At 37.5% G+C, this 14,288-nt stretch overlaps 2 protein-coding genes across 3 annotated transcripts in view; both read right to left on the minus strand.

The window, feature by feature from the left end:
- Positions 1-62: 62 nt before the first annotated feature.
- Positions 63-2,976, minus strand: Edc3 (enhancer of mRNA-decapping protein 3). The gene is made up of 6 exons (XM_076785031.1): positions 2,582-2,976; positions 2,222-2,388; positions 1,860-2,116; positions 1,593-1,741; positions 1,046-1,306; positions 63-964 (listed from the first exon to the last, which is right to left on the minus strand). Exons 2-6 carry the CDS (start codon positions 2,377-2,379, stop codon positions 368-370), a joined length of 1,422 nt encoding a protein of 473 aa, XP_076641146.1. The 5' UTR covers positions 2,380-2,388; positions 2,582-2,976; the 3' UTR covers positions 63-367.
- A 1,417-nt stretch (positions 2,977-4,393) lies between these two features.
- LOC143352507 (neurotrimin) overlaps positions 4,394-14,288 on the minus strand; it is a 120,993-nt gene continuing 111,098 nt past the window's right edge. The window contains exons 2-10 of one of the 2 annotated variants that reach the window (XM_076785036.1): positions 12,289-12,486; positions 11,580-11,923; positions 10,658-10,802; positions 10,269-10,544; positions 8,312-8,418; positions 8,002-8,191; positions 6,976-7,002; positions 6,771-6,888; positions 4,394-6,374 (exon numbers count right to left, since the gene is read on the minus strand). In XM_076785036.1, the coding sequence (XP_076641151.1) occupies positions 6,797-6,888; positions 6,976-7,002; positions 8,002-8,191; positions 8,312-8,418; positions 10,269-10,544; positions 10,658-10,802; positions 11,580-11,923; positions 12,289-12,486 (1,379 nt within the window). In that variant the 3' untranslated portion in view covers positions 4,394-6,374; positions 6,771-6,796. Of the gene's footprint in view, positions 6,375-6,770; positions 6,892-6,975; positions 7,003-8,001; positions 8,192-8,311; positions 8,419-10,268; positions 10,545-10,657; positions 10,803-11,579; positions 11,924-12,288; positions 12,487-14,288 lie in introns of both variants that reach the window. The other variant, XM_076785035.1, reaches the window with a different exon arrangement.

Raw genomic sequence — 14,288 nt, forward strand, 5'->3', positions numbered from 1 at the left:
AAAAAATATATGCGTATTGTAATGGCAAACAACACTCATACCTATTCAGATGGATCAAATCGCTGAATTTATTGCGTCTATTAAATCCTTTTCTTCTTGTAAATTCATTGTTTGTCTGCTCTGTTTACCGTATGCTTACACCATTAAAAATTATATATGACTTTACACATTAAGTTACAACGGTCTATACACAAACTATATTTCAACTTCATAACATTAAATGCGACGTTATCATTTCTCGTTATATAAATAAATTTGGACAATTCGCTTGCAAAAGTAAATATTATTTGATATCTGCAAGGCTTAAAATTAAAGTTACAGTAAATTAAAATATTGTATTAGAGGAATTGTCTTTAATATAAATTTGCTAAGAAGAATTATTCGAATGCAACGGAATGACAAATTTCGGTCCAAAAGGCGACTTGTACGTTATACCGACATCCGCGTATACTTTGTTCGGTAGCGCGAGATTACATAAGTATAATCTGCCATTATCAACACTATGAGACAACGGTAATCCACCGAGCAAACTGAATTTACTGAGGATGCCCGGTGTACCTGTGGCCGGTGGTTCAATGGCTAAAATAGGTGCTCTGTTGCCGTTCGCCCATTTCGCTATGGGTGTGATCGTCTTTGGGGAATTTTCATCGCAAAGCGACACGAGTATCAGGTCTACTACCCACGGTAAATACTTAACTTTAGATTCCACCTTATTTCCAGTCAGTTTGTATAAAGATAATTCTTGCAAAAGGGAGAAATCTTCGGAATTCTCTACGAATACTATTGTTTTAACACCGTGACTAGATAACTGTCTAGCACAATTGACACCGACAGCACCGGAACGATGAGGTCCGCATAGAGCGACGACTGTTGGCCATTGATGTGCGTTGTATGGATTAAGTCGATGGCTACCTCCCAGCAATTGCAAAATAATTTCTGCACCGGCACGGCCAAGAAGCTCCACCTGATCGACAACAATTCATTGATACCCAATAAACCAAATATTCCTTATCATCGTAATTATTAAATACTCTCTGATGCATACTCTACGTTCCCAACTGATTCCAAAACGATCTGCCGCCCCCATTAATTGGCGATGAAGATTCAGCGTTATGCTGGGAATTATCAAGCCATTATCGGTTACATATTCTTTCTCATCAGGACTCGGTACCGTTATTTGTCTGAAAACTATCGGTTCAGAAACAATAACGTTTTCGTCGTGTCTATATCTCCCAGAGGTACCACGATTATTTTCGGATTGCCTGACAATATCAGGTTTCAAGGAATTTATTTCTTGCCACACAGCCTGTTAAGAAAAGGTAAAACTTTTTACATTGCTTTGATAAAATCTCATGTGATTCCTATACAGGGTGTCCCACTAACTCACAAGATGATATCCCCGTTATTTTTTATGCTACGGGAAATGTCGAAAGCACAAATTATTTGATTTAAGTGGACTCATATTATAGTGGGAACCATTTTTTCGAAATTTCATGGTCAGAAATGTTTTTTGTATGTAACTATATTGTTGGAGATGTCACCTTGTAACAGAAAATGGAAAAATCCTGCATTTTGTATGTCTATGAACAAACCTCTTTATTAAATAGTGCTAAATTCTTCTCAAAATCAAAATCTTGACTCAATGATTGGTCTATTGGTGTACCAAATGTATGTTCATCTCGTTCTAATGCTCTTTGTCTATGACTCAGTCTTTTCTGTATTGGTTTACTAGCAGAATCGGCTAAAAAAAAATATAAACCCACCTCATTGAGTGTTGTTTCTACACATTCTTGTATTTAGGAAAGAAGAACAATACTATCATTTGCCAATGATTCTGCGCTTGTTACTATTTTATTTACCTAATGAAACCTTTCCGTTTGTAGTTCCAGCTTGCTCTGTGGAGCAATGAGCATTGGTGTCAGGTTTTTTAAAATTGGATTGTGTTTGAGATGATGTAGACTGAGTACATGACGGCACGCTTTCGGAAACTGATCTTCCAGCTCTCTTAGCAATAGGTCTCTTCACTGTCACCTTATTCTGTGCTTGATTATTATCGTTCGAACTAGATCCTGTCTCATTGATAGATATAATTTCTACGTTTAAAATATCCTTTGTACTGAAAAAATTAAATCAATGAGCATCCTTATTCTCTAAATTAGTTGAATTGCAAATGCTGTTCCAAATAATATTTCCATTCAAAATCGCAGGGTAAATATGTTACCTTAAAACAACTACAGATGAAGAATGGGGCACTCCATTACGAAAAGCTTTTGAAAGTGTGACATAGTCTTTATTCAAATCGACTATCTGTCCTTGGTACGTTCCAATTTCCTCAGTACATTTCACAGAGACTGTGCAGCCCACAAATTGTTCTGACATCTTGATTGCCTATTTGTAAATGCGAAATTCATCAATAAAAAGTGTTCATTTATCGTCAACGTTTACTTACGATAGAATTGTTATTGCATATGGGAGATATTTATATCAACGATCTTTTGGTTTTATCAGTAAATCCGTCGGAAATTTTAAACTATCCGTTACAGAAAATCGGTGCTTATTGGAAAATGGGAAACATACGTACCTAGTGCGAGTAATACGTAAACACAGCGAATTTTTAAAAACGATTGTTCTTCTCGGTGTTATTACAACGGATTTGAAGCGTCGTTGTTATTTCGAAGTCAGAATGCAAAAATAAGTGTAACAATACATTCGTTAATGTGTAATAATGGGCATAAAATTTTCATGCATTTTCATCCCTACTCTAACCATGCACGGTGTATAAAGGACTACACAACACGCCAAACGGAAAACTGGTATAACTTCATACCATTGGCGAATTGGTACAATCGATTTCTCCCTAACAAAAAATACTAAAGCTGTTTGAATGTCCATTACAAAATCGTTAATACATTCCAAGGAATCGCATATATCATACTAAATAAATATCTAATTTGCATACAAATTTAAATTTTCCATTTCTTTGTCAATTTCTTGTCCAGTACCTTTGATGTATCTTTCAGCTACCAAAAATTTAATTGTTAAGGGAATCTTAAATAGTTTGTACAACTTACTAATAACACATTTTAACGATTTTGATATGGTTATTTATAAATTGTAAGACTTATGGTATAGATAACCCGCACACTTGAATCAACATTTGAATAGAGTAATTTCGTCCTGAATGTTGGAATTAATATATATATTCTGCATTTCATATATGATGTTCTGTGTGAAATTAGAACTTGAAATTTGCGAGTAGCAATTTCTAAGCCTACTAAAATTTTCAATAATACAATATAAACTACAAAGAATGATTACTGAACAATACATCGATAAAGTATGCACGAGTTCTTATGTCCTGAAATAAAATAGTCTAGAAAAATGTGTGAGCTAATCAAAATGTTGAAAGAACTGTAATAATTGTACAATTAATTTGCTCGTTTCTCTTTCAGAGTAAGGGGTCACTTACACGACCCCTTCTCTAGGAATAAACATAGTGGGGACAGAGAGGAAATGAGAGTGCTCATGCCCAGGATTTTAGTGCCCCGGTATAGTGCTGCCCCCTAGTCTAATTTTTTGCCTGGACCAGAACCTGCATATACAAGATACTCGATTCTCACTAATATTCCCGATTCATGAGTTATGTCACCGACGAGATATCTCGTCGGTGGTTATGTTCTGTGTGCTGTGATCTACCTTACCAGTTGCGCCGACGAGGTATCTCGTCGGTGGCTCGGTTCTGTTCCCTGCTATAAGCTGCTCGGTTCTGTTCCCTGCTAGAAGCTGCTTGGTTCTGTTTGCTAAAAACGGCGATGTCATGAAAATGGAAACGCTGAAACCCCGTGCGTGAGCACTTCATGTCTTCTCTGCTTGCGTAGAAATGTCTTATAGTCAGGAGCTGACAACAAATCCTAAAAGCATTCACCTTTTTATTTAAATACAAAATTCATATATTTTTAAATCAGGTAATTTTTCAAAACGTATACTGTATTTGTATGGAATAGTCAGACAAATATTGGAAAAATGGAAGCAGTATCTATTTCAAAACGAAGGGTTCAACTTGAACATTTCGTTGATCAAAAGTAAACGTTGTTATTTTATCGAATTTTTATTCGAAATTTAATTTTTGATATTTACTATCAACTATCTACAATCTACTGTTTCTGATGTCTTCTACTGCCTTTAATTTTATTCTTGACAAGACATATATACATATGAAACAAGACATATATACATATAAGGAGAACAATAAATATAAACAACAATTTCTTGCTGAAACGTTTATTTTATATCGAATCAAATGAAACGCTTAACAAACGTTGATTTCTTAAATTAACAAGCTGTAATTAAAAAACATGAAGTCACGGGGTTGATTTAGTAAGATCGCAAACGATTGTGTTAAATATATTTATTTCAACGATTTATAACTTTTACGATTAATATACGCTTCGTTAGCATCGTATGCACTTTACATTAGATTGCATTATTATACGCGGCCATATACATCTTCTTCCTATAGATCTGCAAGGATTCAAGATTCCTGTACACATTACCAGTTTATTTTTTAAACTCTCTGACGGCATTTCGACGTTTGAGCGACTATCGTTCTCCCTCGACGTGTAATTTGCAATCCGGTGCAAAGTAAATACTTCGTTTAATATACACATCAATGAAAACTTCTCTTCTTTGCAATTCTTTCGGAGCCTGCCGGTCAGCGACAATGGCGTTTTCCAAACGGGGGAAAATGGTGGGAAGAGTTACGCAACCGATCTAGTCTCAAATGAATAAATGCAACGAGCGCACTATACAAAACAAATGGTATTGCGTGCGTGTTGTGTGTGTGTCGGACACCGAAGTAAGCGTGACTGAAAATTTCTATAAATAACGTTCACGCAACTCGCATTGTTTCGCGTCGAACGAATTGTTTATCTTTTTGTACAACTGATGGTATAATTCTATTGCCTATAACGATCATCATAACTCATTAGAACGACGTGTATCAGTACTAAAGCTAGCAAGCTATTTTGGAAAACGATACATCACACCCTCTCACACACTCGCGACAGACATTCACATATCCGTGCACCGCATCTTCGCTAAACACAAATGAAAGTATGACGAGATGTTTAAATTGAAAGCACATACCAGAGGAAGAAGACAGAGGTAGCCAACGTCCACTGTCAATAAAATAGTCTATTCAAGAACGCTTAATCGAATTTCGAATATTTTTAAAATAAGGAATCTTATTTTTAGGAAACAGATGAACTGTTGAAAAAATAAAACAGTGTAACAGGATTCCTCAGTGATTTTGGCCAGCTGATTTCCTCCTCGCTATCGTTAATATTTGTTGCAGCAGCTTATGTACATATGTGCTTTCAATTTAACTCGCAACAGTGTACTTTAGTATCATAATTTCTTTGCTATTACACATTAGGTACCTACGTGTTCACTCGATCATACTGGACAATATACATTCAGTGCCGTTTCCTTTCTTTCCACGTTTCGTACAGGTCCCGTACAAAATGGAGAGAATAAAACCAACGAGCATGGCACTAAGCAACAGCATAGAACACGGATTTAGTAATCTTAAGCATACAAAAATAAATTATAATAATAATCGTGTATCTCTGAACTTATACATGTACAGTGAATACTATATTATTTATACGTATGTATATATATATATATATATATATATATATATATATATATATACACATACATATACATATATATATATATATATATATATATATACACATACATATACATATATATATATATATGTATATATATAAATATATATATAGATATATAAATATATATTTTAAAGTACACTATCCCTTATAGTTACTCCCGGTTTAGGGCACAATTCAAATGCTCTTCGTCGCTTTTCTTTCGTTTCTTTTTTGTTTTTTTTTAATACATAATAGAACACCTAGGAGAGTTTATCTCGTACGCTCTGCGTTCGCATTTTCACCCTAAGAAAAAAGAAAAGAATGCCCGCCAACTGCGTTCAAAATTCCGAGATATGTTGTGTTATTTTACGTCTGTCGTTAGACCTTTTTGTTAGAGATATGTGATATGGTATTAAAGTGGAGAGAGACGGTACTCGTGTTTGTTGTTCGAGGAACACGTGATACCGCGAGTTCTACTGTTTTGTACCATTTGTTAGACCAACGAACAACAGGCAAGAATACTGACTTTTTTCATTTTACGAATCTATTGACTGTTACTCGTTTAAGACGCGCCTAACTAATCGATCGTTTAAAAAATATAATACACTAGTGACATTCGGATCTCCTAGACATTCTTCCTTCTCTAAAAACCCACCATTGCATCTGCTGGTGTTCGCTTTGGCTGCAGCAAATTACCTGGGAACCAAAAGTTAACGTATGAGATCTATTGTTGCAGATTAAACGAGGTATATTATGTGGTAGTTCTTGTAGTCGTACTAATCGCGCCATAAATTCATGAAAATCAACAAGTCCATCTGTCAGGATTGAATATATAATTACTAGACAGCGGATCTTTATGTAAAATAAAATTTTTCTACATTATTTACAAGGAACCGAATAAAAATTTATTTCTTCCTTGAATAATTTTAATAACTCAATGATAATATATCGATACTCTTAAATTCCCCTTATCTTTCTACTGTTTCTTGTGTCATCTACTAATTTCTGTCATAAATACATAAAATCCATAGTCTAATAGTTACTGAACTGCCACAATAGGATATTTAAGATGTATGAAATCAAGATACTTACCTACATAGTTTAAGAAATTCAGTAAATTACAGACTTGAAAAGGCACAGGACGAGACGACTAGGAATAATGTTGCCAAGGCTAACGTGGGTTGAGATGCAGCACTATTTGGGCTTTCAACTGCTAATAGAATCAATCAATTTATCATTGATTTTATCATCTTACTGGTTCACTTAATAAATTGGTTACTTCGTGTTCGATACTTACCATTTTCTGCTTCCTCGATTACGTACTCTGTAAAGCAACAGAAAAAAACACGTAATTAATCAAACAGTCCTATTCAATGTATTATACTATTTTGTGTAATGTGTTAACACATCATCTACCCGTGATTATTTCGTAATTTTTGGAAGGCTAAGGATTTTTTAATAGATCCTTCGACAGCAATAGCAATTCCAATCGTAAAACAAGAACTCACCTTCAATATCGTAATCTAATAATTTCGTTTTGGATTATTATACTGGGTGTTCGACTACAGGTGGGAGAAAATTTGAAGGGTGGTTCTGCATGAGAATATAAGACGAAAATGGAGAATGAAAAAATTGTAATTTCGGCTCCATTTTTGAACTGTTATCAATCAAGAACCCGCCTAAAATGCGGCAACCTGACCAACAGAGGTGTACGTTGCTTACATCATAAAGGCGCGCGACAGTCGCGTATCATATCGAGGTTCTCGCTCGCAACCAGTGGTTAGGTTTTGACGTCACACACTTTAGCCAATAATTCGGCTAATACCGAAAATGCGTGCGAATCGGACGGTTTACACGCCGAATTCATGCCAGGTAACTTCTTGCGTGGCACACGGAATATCAGTCACTGATACGTGACTGTTGCGCGCCTCTATAACGTGCGCAACACACACCTCTGTCGGCCGGGTTGCCGCATTTTAGGCGGATTTTTAATTGTTAGTAACTAAAAAATGAAGCCGAAATCACAATTTTTTTACTCTTCAATTTCGTCTCACATTCTCATGGAGAACCACCTCTTAAATTTTCTCCCACCTGTAGTCGAACACCCTGTATAAGAGATCATTTTTAAGCTCCCTTTTAGTAGAACACGATTATTGAAAATCCTATTAATAGGTTCCCGATAGATAAACTGTTAATATCACAAGATCTTCTCTATCTAGATGTACGCTTATCTATATTTTTTGGTTCTATAAAAAGATAACGGTACATCTAGAATCAACGGTACACTAAATGGTACACTAACTATCTAGGATGTAACTTTTACCTCCCGTAAACGTGTACGGCTTCGAGGGTTGTGACCATCCGAACTCATTTCTAGCTACGAGAATCGCTTCGTACGATTCCGGCTGAAGTCCTTCGATCTCGTGTTTGACTGTGAACTGTGTGCCTTGGCCGTTCGTCACCGTCGGTTTCACAACAATCCATTCGTGTGTCCCTTTGCGACGGTACTCCAACTGCAAACAAAATTCGCCGTTCGTTACCACCAAAAAATATTTGATTTCCTTAAAAGCTCTATTTCACGATAGAATGCATTTTGATATCTCGTTTTGCACAATAAGAACTTCTTTGTTTACCTTATATTCGGTGATGGGCGAGTAGCTCTGCACCTTCCATTTCAGGATCAAACCTTTGTCAGTCCTGGTCACCTCACCGCCAAATATTGAAGCTTGTGATGGAGCACCTGAAGAGCAACAGTCTCAAGTTGAGGAAGATTATTAACAGAAGAAAAACTAGTTCGAAAGAACTAGTTTCGGACGCCATGCAATTTCTGTTTGGACACATTTTTCCATGTAACAAACAATTGACTAGCAACTCAAGGTGGTAGAGATAGGACACTCGTCTTGTACGCCTTCCTTCAGCGTTTGGATTCGATTTAATTTACAACACTGGACCAAGTTTCGAATGATTGCGGATTTTGTGCATTTACAATAAGACTGAGTAGACGAAATTTAAAACGGTGAAAGAATTGAAAGAATGTAAGAATGTCGATGTGTTATTTTTAGCTTGTTAAAATGACCAAAGCAAGAATGACAATTTTATTTGGCTCCCGTTTCTTACAAATGATGCAGGCAACTTTTACTATGCACAAAGATCCGCGAGTTATCCAAGATTAATAATGTACAATCAACACAAATACGAACTTCCAACTTTTTACTGAATCCACTGGATCCTGGCCCACACTTGTGTGCTAGTTTAACTTAGGCCTCACTTTTCCACCACGAGAATCCCTACCAGACATCCTCAAAAATACTAACAAGGAGACCGCAAACCCTTCTCGTCACAGATTTAGTTGAGATTTTGCAGAGTTATAGATTTAGTTCTCCTGGTTACGGAAATACCCCATTATAGGGGCAGACACTCAATAGTTTTCGAGATATTTGTAATTAAAGTTTCGACATGATCGTAAAAATACCAATTTAGTTCACAAAGTTACCAAGCAGCGGTGTGGCGTAGGTCGCCTTGACCCAGATTCGAATCCCTTCGTTGGTAACTTTATTTTTTTTTAATATTTCACACGTAAAAATGCATTTTGGATGCTAAATACATTTTAAATTATTTTTATTGACTAAAGGGCTAATTGAAAGTAACACTCATTATTTTACAGAAGAACTACTAGATCTATCACTATATACATAACAGACAATTATAAATTCTAAATAACAAGAAAAAAGAAAATATAAAAAATCATATTAAAACAATATACAAAAACCAATAAATAGTAATCAAAACCGTCGATGTAGCTTTCCATCTCGCTTCCTGGAGTTTGTATAATATCAATCGTACCTGAAAGCAAAGGAAGTATGATATAAAAATCTACGTTGCACAGAATAAATATACAAATCAAATACAATACTTACAATTTTTGTTATGTGCAACAATGGTACCTATCGTAAAAGCATGGAAAACATAATGTACGAAAACATTTTGCACATTGAATCAATGCGCTTTCATTGCATTAACATATTACTTTCACGTATTTCTGTTGCAAAGCAAAGTTGGTTTACATTTTCGAAAACTTCTCGTTCCGTAGATAATCCTGCAGCGAACCATGCATATCGTAGCGTAGGTTTAAAAATTGGTGCACATAGTTGAAAGTGTGTTAGGGAATGTAATTTTATAGCGTCTTCTCTGCTTGCGATTGCTTTTCCTTTTTCCAGCAAATAACTACAATTTTGTATCCTATTCTAAATTTAGAAGTGTATGACAAATTGTTATTTAGCATCCAAAATACATTTTTACGTGTAAAATATTAAAAAAAAAAAATATGTTACCAACGAAGGAAGTCGAACCTGGACCTACGGCGTACAAAGTTCAGCTCGCTACCGCTACACCACACCTTGGCAATGTTGTGAACTAAATTGGCATTTTCACAGTTATATATCGAAACTTTAATTACAAATATCTCGAAAACTATTGAGCGTCTACTAATCTATAACTCTGCAAAATCTCAATTAAATCCGTGACGACAAGGGTTTGCGGTCTCCTTATAAGACATACACAATAGATATCCGTTAGCTAAAAGATACTTACCGGTAAGGACAAAGATCTTCTCGGTTTTTCCAAGTTCATTCACCGCGACACACGTATATTTCCCAAGGTCCTCCTGTTCAGTGTGCAGAATTTTCAGAATATGATGATTCTTCTCCGTCTTCATCTCGATCTTCCCAGCCTGCGGTCGGACCTCCTTCTGATCCTTGTACCAATGCACCCTGGGCGCCGGATGCGCGTGGATCACACACGTTAGTTCTGACTCGACCTCGAGTCCAGTGTGCACCGTCTCCTTTTTCGCCTCTATTTCAGGAGCGTCTACGAAAACAAATATCAGCCATCAGGTCCGATTCCGCGCCGTTTGCGGTACGGTTTAAATATAGAGACGGTGGACCACCGCAATTCTGGAGCAAGTTTTTCGGTATGCTTACAATTCACGATGACCGTGATCAGTCCCACTGGCGGGTGCGCAGAGCCGTCCTCTGCCAAACAATGATAGACGCCGTTGCTATGCTTGCTAACGTTCCTCAGGGTCAGTTGGTTGCTGGGGTAACCATCGTTCGGGATCCTAATCGACTGTAACGAGCCAGTAAATTCAATTACCATTTTCAGGATTTTCGTAGGCAAGATGTATCTCAATCTACCTCTACAATGACTAGACCACGGATCTTTATGCGAATGAAAAGTGTTCAACCTCAGTTGCAACGGACTGGAATAAAATAAAAATTGATTTCTCTGCTTAATGGGACTCGTAGGTCGAAACTAATGTAAGAGTATTGAAATATTCGTCGAACATTTTTCCTGTTTTATGTATCTTCTAAATGCATAAAATCCGCAGTCCAGTAACTTAACCCTTAGCACTCGAATGGCGACCGTAAGGCGCCACTAAAAATTGCTGTATCATTATTCAAAATATTTTTTACATTATTAAATTTGTATGCATCTAATAAATTACTCAACATTTCAGTACTGTACGAATAAATTGCACCGTTTTCGTATGTGTAGCATGAAAAAATATATATAGAAGGGAAATATTCTAGGTCGGAAGAAATGTCTGCATTAAACGCAAGACACAGAAGCTAGATACAGATTTAATTATTTTGTCAATAATTTAAAAGAGCATGGAAGTATTCCGGCAAGATTTGTAGATTCTTCAAGTGTTTTTACAGTTTTGTATTGAATCTGACAATTTTTGTCATAAAATCCGCAGTCTAGAATACCATTAATTCTTCCTTAATCCTTCTAGTGCTCGGCTGGTTCGTTGAAGTTGAATCGTTTTTCCTCGTCGAATTCTAAAAGCAACTTTTGCAACGGTAGAGGAGTGTATCGTAACTGGAGGGAACTTACTCTTACCTTGTGGTACCATTTGATTTCAGGAGAAGGTTGTATAGAAGTGTCGCAGCCAAGGGTGATGGTCTCGCCGGCGTTCGCGCGAACAGTCTTCGCAGGGTAGACGCGGACCTTGTTGTTGTCAACCACAACCTTGTTGTCGTCAACCACAACCTTGTGCTTGATGGTGATGGGCGGTTCTTGGAGAATAGTGCACTCGTAATCATCGGACGCGTCGTTCACCGTAACGTTGTGGATCACCAGCGTGTTGTTCGGCAGCCGAACAATTCTCATGCTGTCCTTTGTCATCGGCGTCGAGTCGTAGTACAGGTTCTCGTCGTTTCGTTTCCACGTTACTGCCACGTTCTCTGCAAAAATTGCGTTCGTTCCCACGTTTAGAATCCTGCCAGCCTGTCTATGGGCCCAAAAATGTCTCTAACAGACCGTCAATTTTACTCGGAGACTCGTCGTCCATCTTCTCAGGAGAAATTACTTCAAGTATTTACATAGGAAATGAAAATGGTTACAAGAATCTTCAACGTGAAATCAACAGGTAAGTACCTGTTCCGGTAGGTAAAGTAAAAAAGAGTGTGGAATAAAAATTAAAAAAAGTAATAATAAGAAATGAAGAAATAACACCGTAAAGGTACGAATGCAGAGGCGCATTTTCGAAATTGCAAGATACGGTGCCGGAGAAGAAGATGCGAGTCGAATTGTCAGTGGTATGACTCACCTGTGTTTTTGACGGTACAAGGCAGCCAAATCGTGCTCCCATTGGTCGTGTGTATCACCTTTGCTGTGGAGACGATTTGAGGCGGTTCCTCGCTGGTTCCAGAATCGTCGTTGTCGTCAACGGTGTCATCGTATTCGGATGGTGGATCGTCATCGGGGTAGTCCTCGCCCTCGGCGCTCTTCGCCGGTTTGCACAGAGCTGGAACAAAAGAACAGTCGGGTTTAATTAGCGACCGTTCTCGCAAGGAAACACAGAGACAGCCGCTGCCGCCGCCGCCTTGGCGGTCGCGTTCCATTACACCGTTGTAACGTTCACTTTTAGCGAAACTCTGCGAATTCACGGCCCCTCGTTGCGGAACTGTGACTCTCGACTTATTTGCATAGGACACCGCGACACTCGAAGAATTTCAAAGGAAATTCGATTAATCGCGAGCTCTAACCCGCTTACAGTCCACCGTCCCCGGTACCAAGCTTTTGTTCTCCCTCTTTGTACCACGCGCAGTATCGAAGTCGATCTTCTTGCTATGCCCTTTAACATTAAAAGTGACCAGCGTTGCTTTAGAAAAATGACTAGGCTTAACTCACTCGACAAGTTCGCTGCCACCGTCACAGACACGGCAGTGTCTCCGTAATAATTGTCGCGTCGTCGCGACAGTTCTAGTAGAGGTGCTACATTCTTTGTCGTGTGCCGAACGCCGAGAAGGACAACGATTGAAAAAGAAACAGGGACCGAGGTTCGACGCTTCGACTTTCTGCTTCTCTTTAATCGCTTATTACACAAGTAATTATGATCGCAACTATATCGTGTTCGGTGTAATTTTAACACGTTCACTGCCGTGTCACCCATATGTGGGTGACGGAATTATTTGTCCGGGTTTCAAAATGAATTTTTGCGTTAATATATTCATTGTACCAAAGTTAACCCTTAGCACTCGAATGGCGACCGTAAGGCGGCACTAAAAATTGCTGTATCATTATTCAAAATATTTTTTACATTATTAAATTTGTTTGTATTTAAAAAATTACTAAACATTTGAGTACTGTACGAATAAATTGCACCATTTTCGTATGTATAGCATGAAAAAATATATATAGAAGGGAAATATTCTAGGTCGGAAGAAATGTTTCGTTTTCGAGTTAAAATGGCTTCGAGTGCAAAGGGTCAATTAGGATCTGTAAAATGCAAGAAAGTTGGGGAACTACTCAATATGATACGTTTAATTTTTTTTTCAATTTTTATGTCATTAAATAACTTACTTTGATTTTATGGAATTTTTGAGGTTTCTAGTCAAAGTGTTAAACGAGACGAATACGATGGTGAAATGGTTGCCGTTTGACTGGTTTCGTCGGTGACCCCCGAGTGGTGGGGATAAAATTTTGACGGAGATAATACTGTATGTGACCGTCACAATGTCGCAGTTCACTTGAAAATGGTCGAATCCGCTATACACGCTTTGTCGTTTAACAAGAGAAATAAACAAGAAGGTCGGTGTCACGCATCGAGCCATTTACCTGTTCAGTATACATACTCCCGATATCGCGAGCCACGAGCGTGACTCGTGTTGTTTACGTTTGGTCCGAAGGAGGTACCTCGGGTCTTGCTCGTGCTTGTTCTTTTTGGTCGAAATTTCTTACCACGAGTCTCACTCGTTGTTGTAGGACAAGGGGTTAAAGTTGTTTAAAGGTTAGCATTGCAATGCGTGTTTGAATGAAAAGATTTATTTAATTATTTCCCACGGAAAGATCCGAGTAAATTCAAGAATTGTAATCTGTACGATTTAATCATTTTGATTCGTTACAGTCTGGCATAGTATTAACTGGGAACAGTTTTGCTACTTCCGTTACTCAGAATCGCAAGTGTCCTTTATGTAACAACTGTGATACAGGTTGAGATTATTGTTCTTTAAATAGCTTTTAATAGCGACGGAGTGACCATTGTTGCGGTATCTAGATAAAAAAAGTATTGGGTAACGGGCGAATGCTGGGTAACTATTTTTCGTC

This window comes from Halictus rubicundus, chromosome 3, assembly GCF_050948215.1.
Source record: "Halictus rubicundus isolate RS-2024b chromosome 3, iyHalRubi1_principal, whole genome shotgun sequence".
In the NCBI taxonomy this organism is placed as follows: Eukaryota; Metazoa; Arthropoda; class Insecta; order Hymenoptera; family Halictidae; genus Halictus; species Halictus rubicundus.

What these genes read in the sequence shown, in the direction of transcription:
- Edc3 (XM_076785031.1), bottom strand. Translation starts at nt 2,379, where the DNA reads ATGTCAGAACAATTTGTGGGCTGCACAGTCTCTGTGAAATGTACTGAG. An exon ending in TCATCTGTAGTTGTTTTAAG is followed by an intron (nt 2,117 to 2,221) that starts GTAACATATTTA and finishes TAATTTTTTCAG; the next exon opens with TACAAAGGATATTTTAAACG. An exon ending in TAGCACTATTTAATAAAGAG is followed by an intron (nt 1,307 to 1,592) that starts GTTTGTTCATAG and finishes TTTTCTTAACAG; the next exon opens with GCTGTGTGGCAAGAAATAAA.